Here is a 10,620-nt window from a genome sequence, read left to right as displayed (position 1 = left end):
CATAATTCACGACCGTTATAAATAGTAACGTAAAATGATGTTATATATTAACGTACAATTTCTACACTATATTCAAATATCAAAGCCGTTTTAGCGCGAAAACGGCTCGACGACAGCCTTGTACTCGTTCAGTCAATGTAACCGCAATGTGCATGGTGTGGTGCGTTATCTAAAGCTAGGGAGGGGCGGAGAGTGTCCGTTCTCATTACTTATTTCTTCTCTGACATCATACAAACACTGTAAACATCTACTAGCACCTGTATCAATATGAAATAAACACTTTCAACCACATAACAAAAGAACTACGTATTGGGTTTAATCTATGAGAAATGTAAAAGATTTTTTTTTCTTTATTATTATTATTTTAATAATAATAAAAGGACGGGGCCGGCCGTTTCCATCCTCTAAAGGCCGGCCGTCACCCTGAGACATAAGTTGACATGTGCCTGTAATATCACCAAATATGTTCCTCATGATTGATTTTATACACCTATGTCGTGCTAGTGTGCAAACTGTGCAAAGGTAATAGACGACTCTATCACAACACATTGATTACTATATAATGGCAAGCAGACGCGCTGCTAAAAGTCATCGTCTGTAATTGCTCTATTCTATAGATGAAATGGGCACGAGAGGCCTTGCACCACAGATTTAGTATATGGGTAGGTATGTACTTAATAGATAGTATTATCTATGCCTTGTACCTATTCGTAAACTTTTTTACCCATCTCCGACTTGTAGTAGTTATCACTATATTTTTCCTCCATCGTTAAAGAAAAGTAAATTAAACTAAGCATAGATATTTTTTATTTATTTATTTCTTAGTTACAAAAGCATTAAACATTTTACCCCAATACTACAATATGGTTTGTAAAACTGTGTGTTTTACTTTACACTCATAAACCTAAACATATTTGGCTGAGTGTAGAAGGACATAACAATTCTAACAATAATATCAACGTAACAAATAACTAACATAATATGAAAAAATATGAAACACAATTTTATAATAACAAAAAGTTATACAAGCTATCGAATCTGGTTCTTCTCTTAGCGCTATACGAGCGCATACATGCTGTTCGAATTCAATCTACAAATGTGCCACTACCCATATACTACCCATGTAGGTACTATATACTAAATCTATGTCACTACCAGACACGGGTTACTTTGAAAGAAAAACGAGTTATTGCATACAGCATCAAAAAACGCAGTATTGGGAAATGAAGAAAAATAAGTTTTTACTTTAAAAAAATCTATTTCAAACAAAAAACAAATGTCTTTGAACTATTTTCAGCTGTGCAAAATAGCTCTGTCAAAAGATGTGTCACGATGAAAGTGGAGCGTGGTCTCTGCCTACCCCGATGTGAAAAAGAACAAGTGTATGTATGTATTAGCGCCATCTACCATAAAGAGACGTGTAGATTTTGAGAGATACCAACACTCTGATAACTACGTTTAATAAATTAACTAACTACTAGGCACCTACGGTACATATTTATGTAAGCTACACTTAGACAATTGTCTGTTGTGAAACATTGTATATACACTTGTGTATATTACAGTGTTCATATTTGCAGGTTTGAAAGTGATATAGCCAAATACCGTACATAATTATCTAAATTTATAATAAATATACACAAAAATATTACTAGATGTTTCAGTATAAATACTTACTTATGGTTAAACCGGATTAGAATCGGTTTTACTAATAGTAGAGAGTTCATGAGCTGTTGTACCAGCCACTACTAAGTCATATAACTCAATTTCTTGATCTAATGTCAACTTCTTCTGCAAATCATCGGTAGGAATCCTTTCATCTTCCGGAATATCCGTAGAATTGAGACCTACTGTAGTATACATGCGACGCAACTGATCTGCACTTATCCAGCCCCGTCGTCCAGGATCGAAACTTTTAATTATTGCTTCCAAATGCCTTAAAAATAAAAATAATCTGGAATTCATTCTATGCTCAGTTAAATATATAATGGACACTATGAAACCTTTGCCCAAAATAAACTAAGTACATACTCCACCATACTTATAAATACAAAACTACAAACCTTTGTTCATACAAAACTGGTGGAAGGCCTTGTCCAGCCCGGTATAACATACAATCATCCAGTAATTTGACTAAATATGCTATCGGTTTATTGGAACCATCTGCTAAGAGTTTGGTTAAAAGGAAGCTGATCAATTCCGGTATGCGATGATCTCTTAAATAGTTTTCAGTCCTGGATACAGTACTTAAAATCTGTAGTTTTCGACCACATATTTCAATCTTTTCTGAAGTAAGGGTGGGAGTACGAATGCAAATCGGACATTTGCATGCAGAAGTGTGACTCGCACAGATGCAAACACGATCAGATACGGTGGGCGTACGAATGCAAACCTGACATTGGCAATCAGATCCATGGCTTGCACAGATGCAAAAATCAGATACCGGTGGAGAACGGATGCAAGTCAAACATTTGCAAACAGAACCACGACTTGCACAGACGCAAACAGGACCAGTTAAACTGGAAGTTCTTACGGTAGGAGTAGCTACGCAAATCTTACATGTACAAATTGATCCATGGCTAGTACAGACGCAAATCCGATCACGTATTTCAGAAGTACGTATGCAAATCTCACATTTGCAATCAGACGCATGTTGCGAACAAACGCAAACATGCTCTGATATTTTGGGACTATAGTCGCAAATGGAACATGTGCATTTAGGACCATGGTGTAAACATTTGCAAACAGGATCTTTAGACTTTTTTGAGGTACTATCGTCACTGACAGTTTCTTCCATTGTTGTATAGCATATGGTTTAATAGCCACCAATCACAAATTTAAAAAAATGTTACGGTGTTCTCAATTGATTCAATTTGAGGAAGTTCCTTGCCTTTCTCTATTTATAGTGTAATATTCTTATTTATTGCCTTTTGTTGACGTTGAACAAAGCGTAGATTGACGACATCTTTAGTCTCTTCCTTTTTCATTTTCATCATTGGGGCTACGCCTGACTGTGGAAACTAAAGGACATGTTATGTTGACATATATAAATCAGACGTTATATGTATATGATGCATTTCGACGTTGAAAACATAAACATGTTATTGTCTTTGTTTAACTCTTGCTTGCCGTCTTAAGTCAAAAAAGATAGCATTACATTGGTTTTTGTCAAACACGGGAATCGATAATACGTAACGTCATTTTAAATGCCAACCGTGTCCATTTCGCAGTACATGAGGTACGTGATACGGTTGTCAAAGGGAAGTACATCAAATGTCAAAACAAATGTTTTTCAAAGTATTTTATTTATTTATTCGCATGTATTGTAATAAAATGGATAAAAAATATTGGCAGTGAGAACAATTAAGTATTAATAAAAATTCGTCGCTGCAGCATTACGGGATGTGGCATTTGAAAAAGCGAAGATCGACCGAATGTAACATTGTACAGACACATGTTTTTTTTCTGTATATAAATCACGCAAAAGCCCAAGTATCTCATGTAATTAGACATATTTAAGTAGTTTATTCATAAATCTTGCCTAATTTTGCTTTGGTTTCTTCAGATTGCCTGTTTGTTTTTATATTTTGATGATTATTGTTAACGATTATTTTGAGATAGTGTTGTTTTTATTACATATTATTTTATTACCTATTATTATTTTTACTATTTCAAGTTAACCTACAAGTCAAAAAAGAAAAAAGAATGGTTGGAAATCATACCACCGTATAATAGTGCCGAATATAAACATTGAATCAAATACATCCCAGACCATCTTCAATTTTATTCACTTCATTTTCAAGAGTCAAATTTTAACATAACTTTGAATGTAACTGTAAACTAATGCAATGCGTTAGTGCGCAGCCTGAACCGGTAGCCACTCCACTGCGGGCCTCCGTCCCTTCGGGACTCCGTGCGGCTGCCCCTCGTGTCGTCAGCCTGCATATCTTTAACCTCAGTGTGGATACCACTGCTGAGGACGTCGTGCATCATGTGCGCACTCAGATGGGCATCCCTGTGCCTGTGTGTGAGCAGCTGGTCGTCACCCGAGGTAGCTGCTCGTCGTTTCGTCTGAATGTACCTGCAGACAGACTGAGGACTGCCAGAAATATTAAAAACTGGCCTGAGGGAGTATCAGTGCGTCCGTTTAATGTTGTGCAGCCAAAAAACTTATCCACGAAACGTGTCACAACACGTTTAAAGTAGGCACTAAATTTGTAATTATTCACCAAAATGTACGGTCTATGTGTGGCAAAACTTCACTGTTAAATTTATTATGTAGTGCTGAAAAACCTGACGTACTTGGTTTGAGTGAAACATGGTGCAAGAAAAGTGAGATTGAACGGGTGAGGCTGTGTACCCACACATACACTGGCAGATTGTTACTGCCGCACACAAATCGCTCACGGCGGCGGCGTGGTGTCGCTGTTTGTACGTGACGGTATTACATATAAACGGCGAAATGACCTGCGGGACCACTCCGTTCAGTATCACTTTGAATGTACAGCTATTGAGATTACCTATTGTAAATTGATTATAATTTCGCTATACAGGACTGGAAAGGGCAATATTGTCATTTATTTAGAAAAATTGGAATTATTATTGAATAAGCTCATTGACGAAAAGAAAAGGTTTCTTCTAGTTGGTGATCAAAATGTGGATTATTTATCTGGCAATAGTTTGAGACGGCGGGTCGACGACGTACTAAGTAGTTATGGGTGCTTTAATATAGTTTCCTTTCCCATTCGCGTGACTGCTGACTGCGCGTCGTTCATCGATTGCGGTATAACAAACCACACTCGTGAATGCCTTACCGTATCACCGGTGGATACTGCTATTAGCGACCAAACGCACAACGATATGAATTTGCAATTAAACACAGAGGAAAGGAAAACAAAACGAATCTGCAGCTGATCGAACGTCGTTGTTTTACAAACGAATCTATCTATTTATTTTATTGTGACATTTGTAACTATGATTTTAATTTTATTTATGGCAACACTATAGATATTAACAGTCTTCTTCTTCTTTTAAATGTTATGGCCCCATTGAAATAATCAATAATTATGCCAATGTCAAGTAAAAATAACTATGTACGTCTAAGTATGTACGGTAGTTTAGTATTATTATAAAAATTATACAAAAAAAAGGCGATTTCGCCAATGTCCTGTGAGATCAATACTATTACTACTACTACAATCAATACAATACAATTAACAGTAAATTTCACTTCACTTTTTATTTTTATGGAACAGTAAATTTGATAAATTTATTTAATATTTTGACATATTACACTGACATACATTTTTTTTGGCCTTTCGCCGTCAGCGTTGAAGCCAATGACAAGATAAATTAACTTCATTTAAAAACAGGGAAACCTTTTCGTATGTTAAGGAATTTTGGAAACGGATTTAGGAAAAAAACGGATCGGGAGAGGAATTTCATGTTAGGAAATTTGTAGAACAGACAATAAATAATAATAATAATATTATATTAATGAAATAGGAACTGTCTAAATTTTTATATTGTTTTCTACAATAAAGTTACATAAATACTAAGGTCAAAACATTTAGATTTCGGAATAATGTGACTAAATGAAACTACGCCGTGGGTAAATGACGAGTTATTGGAATATACACGTAAACACACGGATTTACACGAGATCAGGCTCCAAGGATCATTATCCAAACAACCCTGTCATATCAGAGTGTATCATAACATATTATAATCTTATTAAACCTGAGGCGTTACGTGCCCGGCAAACCTACATTGGAAAGAGGTTGGTAGAAAGCAAAAATTCATCCAAGGAAGTATGGAATGTAGTCAATGACGAAATAGGCATAAAAACCAGATCATCAAACATCAGCCTCAAAGATTTATCCTCTCAAATTGATATACCAATAAATATGGTTCCAGACACATTTAATTCACACTTTCTAAGTGTAGCCTGCAAATATATAATTGAAAGTGATCTGTCTATGTGTAGGCAATACATCTGCAAACATCTGCACAATACAGATGTGCCAACTTTCTCTCCACCGACCATCACACGGGGCCTTATAGATAAAGTGGTACAGACCCGTTCAACTGTTGACAAATATGACATATCACTAAATATTATATTTATTATTATATTTAATATTATCTTTGACACCGGTGTGTACCCGGATGTGCTTAAGAATACCAGGGCGTGTCCTGTCTTCAAGGGGAAGGGTGACAAGTGTGATGTGAACAATTACAGACCAATAACAATTGTTCCTACTATATCTAAAATTCTGGAATCTAGCCTATCTTCCCACATAATGGGCCACCTTGAGAACTATGAATTGCTGACAGATAAGCAATTTGCTTATTGGCAGAAGATATCTACAATTACCGCGGCACATAAAATATTTGACTGCTTAGTTTCCGGTCTGGACGAGAAGTATAAAATGGCGGGCATATTTTGTGACTTGTCCAAGGCCGTTGATGTAATTAATCATGAACTGTTGTTGGATAAGTTACATAATTATGGAATACAGGGTAAGAGCCACAAATTTCTCACCTCGTTCTTATCGGATCGGAAGCAAGTGGTAAAATTATCCTCGAACGGTAAAAGACTGGAGTCGGTTGCTGGCAGTGTGAACTTAGGAATTCCTCAAGGGTCTGCCTTAGGAAACACGCTATTTCTATTATATATAAATGACCTTCCCACTGCCATCACAGCCGGCCTCTCCGTACTGTTTGCGGATGACACAACAGTTATAGTTAGCGCGCGCACGTACGAACAGCTGGGACAGAGAATCGATGAAGGGTGCAAAGCAGCTCCAGAGGTGGTTTTCATCGAATGGGTTGCTGCTTAATATCACTAAATCCAACATCATGCTTTTCTCGAGTCGAGGTCTCACAGTTCCTCCGTGTGTAGCAAGCAATCCGATGCCGATATGCAATGAGGGTAGGTTCCTTGGCTTCACTCTGGACTCGAACCTTAACTGGAAGTGCCATGTTGACAGACTGTGTGATAGACTGAGTGGTGCAGTCTTTGCGTTGCGTAAACTGAAGTTGCTCATTTCTGATTCTGCATTAAGACAGGTCTATTTTGCATTTATCCACTCGCTGATGTCGTACGGTTCACTCATATGGGGTAACTCCACGGATGCCAATAGAGTCATGCAAATGCAAAAACGTGCCATACGCGTATTGGTTGGGGTAAAACACAGACATTCCTGCAGAAATCTCTTTGTAGCGCAACGCATAATGACGCACTACTCACTCTACTTATACGAAATTATAATGTACGTTAGAAATAATCTGTCTTCATTTGGTACTGTAAATGTTTCTGGCATCCCACAGTCCCTCGACGCATGGCACTTGCAGAGAAAAACCCGCGTGTCATCGGACCTACTTACTATGAGCTTTTACCCGCTACTTTCAGACTTAAACCGTCTGACGAAACATTTAGGCGCCGGCTGAAAGACTTTTTCTTGAAAAATCCTATATACTCTGTAAAAAAATTTATGGACTTTAAATTGTAACGAATTCAGTATTTTCTATTTTTATTCTAATTTTTACCGCATTAACATACTCTTGTATAATTGTTGTCAACTTATGACGATCCTTGATGGAGAATGATATTTGATATTTAATTTAATGACAACAATATTATATAATGAATTGTTAATTTTTTAATTATTGTGTGCTTTTCTTATTATTTCCTTTTTGTCTGACAATCTCAATATAATTTCTTATACTTTGACATGTAGTGCAATTTATACTGTAATGTTATATTTGAGAAATAAATGAATCTGAATCTGAATCTAACTAGATTACATGATAATGCAATTCCATCATTAGGTTTATTAGTAAATAATTTTATATTTAATTTAGATTAAACAAGACTCATTTACTAAGCATTCTCAGTTCCTGAAAACAAAATTATCCACTTGTTTCCGATTTTTTCCCACTGATAACTCTAACTACTAAAAATTTTTATTTGGGTCGTTTTCATATAACCTCCAAAAATGTGTCCCTTTCAATACCTTTTAAGTTATTTACATGAACGCTAAGCATTATTTATTTAATATGATTCCTTGCTTACTTAGTCTGTGTTACACAAAAAAACACTACTTTACGACGTCACAGTAATAAATAAAAATTTAAAAAGTGGGCAATTTCTCATTCATGGGAGCTGGTTCCAAGTTGCCCTAATTTTAAGAAAAGAAGAAAAAAATATTAAACGCTCGTGGAAATCGCAATATTTCCCATCGAGGATAAACTCTAATAACTTACACGTCGAATACATATCGTAACTTTCCAATTTATTATAAACAAACATGTTTTCTTGGGAACACAAAATGTGTTTCAACTTTTCTTATCATTAGTGTCAATTCAACTAAAAGCCTCATAATAACAAAAGTTCATATCGCATCACTTTCACCCTTTGCACACGTGAGAAGGGCTCCTGTCGGATTGGAGTGTATACAGTGAAGTAACCTGTGCATCTCCGTTTTAGCAAAATATCAACTTAAATATCAATTTCAGCGCTAGTGACTAAATAATTGTTCTCATTCATGTAAAGCAATCTATCTAAATAAGTATTAAATAATAGTTTTATAAACTTTATTATACATCAATTAGACAAAGGGAACTTTAATATCCATGCACTTTTATAACGGTCCAGCATATTTTACACACTTGACAATTAAAAATGTATTGAAATATCATTATTATCACGTGTATGACGTAGTATCTCTAATTAGTTTGTGCGTGTATGTGAAAACTAAAAGGAGTATGATTTGTTAAAATATTTTGCTTGTACACTCGCGAGCACTAAAAGGCACTCGCGGGCACTTAATTAAACGTACTCGCACACACACGGAGGCACTCGCACGTGATAGTATTTTATTTTATAGTTAATATAATTGGGCGTTAGCTAGCGTCATCTACAAATTCCATTTAAAATTTGTACGTATAGCCACTAGATTTCTCGTACAAAAAATATAGGTGTCTCTGTAAGTCCCTTTAAACGAAACTTGTGAAATAATGTTACTTTCCTAAAATACATAATATTCAGTCATTTTAATGGTTTCATAATTATTGTTTGAATTAATATTGGCTGTCTGAAATACATCACAATTTATCTGTAATAGTTTCACCATTGCATTTTAAAAGGTTGCCTTTTTGATCAACTTCCATTTTTCACTATTATATTATGGTTTATAAAATTAACGATATTTGGTAAATTAAGATAACTACGACGTTGATAAATAATTGCTATACAAATTAAATCATTAGATGAGCACCATCTAGGGGCAGTGTAGTAAAAGATCGTAGTTGTGCTAATAATTTTGATAAAAATAGTAAACAAATCCAAAATCAAAGTAAACTTGCATAAATAGATAGAATATAGTATTACTAACCAGTGGAAATGTTATCTTTAAAAAAGAACAATTAAACACATCAAACAATACAGTTGAAAGTGACAATCATATTTTGGCTTAAAAATTATGTCTAAATGACAATAACATCATATAAACACAAAGTTAAACTCGTGTCAAATGTGACAACAAGAACAATATAAAGTGTAAAGATAAGTGTGCATAATCGTAGCTAATAGTGTAAATTCAGTTAAAAAATTCCGTTGTTAACAGTGAACATTGATTCGAGTGCGTGGGCTTTGAATATTTGTGCTATATAAAGTGCATAAAGTCATAATATCATAATAATAAACTGTATTAACGTGTATATTCAGCGATTTCATTTGATGTCAAAAGAACCGTACATGTACAAAAAAAATGTACATGGAGATGTGACGTCTGCGCAAAAATAAAGACAAAGACAAGTCAACGAGTATCTCTGATGTGGACATAAAAGTAAGGCAAATACGGACCAAGTCAAGGTAACGAGGTAACGAGAACAAGGAGACGAGAAAGAAGATAGTTTTAAATCGACCATATTATATGCAGATAGCGAGTATGTGACTTTAAGACAGAAGATAAAGTCAGCTTCCATTGACATTGATGACAATACGTTTGGCACAAACTACAGCATGGAATCCTTCTGCAGCGTTCCGGACATATCAATGCGTAAACGAGATCTACAAATTGAACAACTGAAAGAAGAAATAGAAGTTAGAGCACAAATGAGAGGCGCCGACTACGAAATAGAAAACTTTACTTTTGGTAAATAACCAACTTAAAAAGATAATTATAAATTTGGAAGGTAAAACCAGAAAATACAAGGACATGTACATTAATTCAATGACACCAACAAAAAATAATTTATTACAGAAAATCATTAAAGATAAGACCCGTGACACCCGTGCACTTGAATATTCGTACAGTGATCTAAATGTCCAAAATGACACTAATACATCTATTAAAAATTACCCTAATCATAAAAAATCAGCAGCAAAACGAACTTCTACTCCTATTACTAAAAATGAAGAACAAACTACTAGAAAACAACAAGAAATCAAACAAAAAGATGAGAATAAAAATAAGAAAAACAAACACATGAACAAAAAAGTTAACGATAAACCAATAAATAAAAGTAACAATACACATAATGAAAAACCAGACATGAAAAATATGACAACAAATATAATACAAAACTATTATAACGTAGGAAAAAACAAGAAAC

The 10,620-nt window shown here is 34.9% G+C and overlaps 1 protein-coding gene across 1 annotated transcript; it reads right to left on the bottom strand.

The window, feature by feature from the left end:
- Window positions 1–935: 935 nt before the first annotated feature.
- On the bottom strand, window positions 936–3,015 carry LOC113230485. The gene is made up of 2 exons (XM_026464436.1): window positions 2,064–3,015; window positions 936–1,936 (listed from the first exon to the last, which is right to left on the bottom strand). The coding sequence occupies exons 1-2, from the start codon at window positions 2,795–2,797 to the stop codon at window positions 1,684–1,686; spliced, it is 987 nt and encodes a 328-aa protein (XP_026320221.1). The 5' UTR covers window positions 2,798–3,015; the 3' UTR covers window positions 936–1,683.
- Window positions 3,016–10,620: the final 7,605 nt, after the last annotated feature.

Source organism: Hyposmocoma kahamanoa, unplaced genomic scaffold (assembly GCF_003589595.1).
Source record: "Hyposmocoma kahamanoa isolate Upper Pololo Valley unplaced genomic scaffold, ASM358959v1 63, whole genome shotgun sequence".
Lineage (NCBI taxonomy): Eukaryota > Metazoa > Arthropoda > Insecta > Lepidoptera > Cosmopterigidae > Hyposmocoma > Hyposmocoma kahamanoa.
Note: the sequence above shows the minus strand (reverse complement) of the source record. Positions and strands in the feature narration are given on the sequence as shown.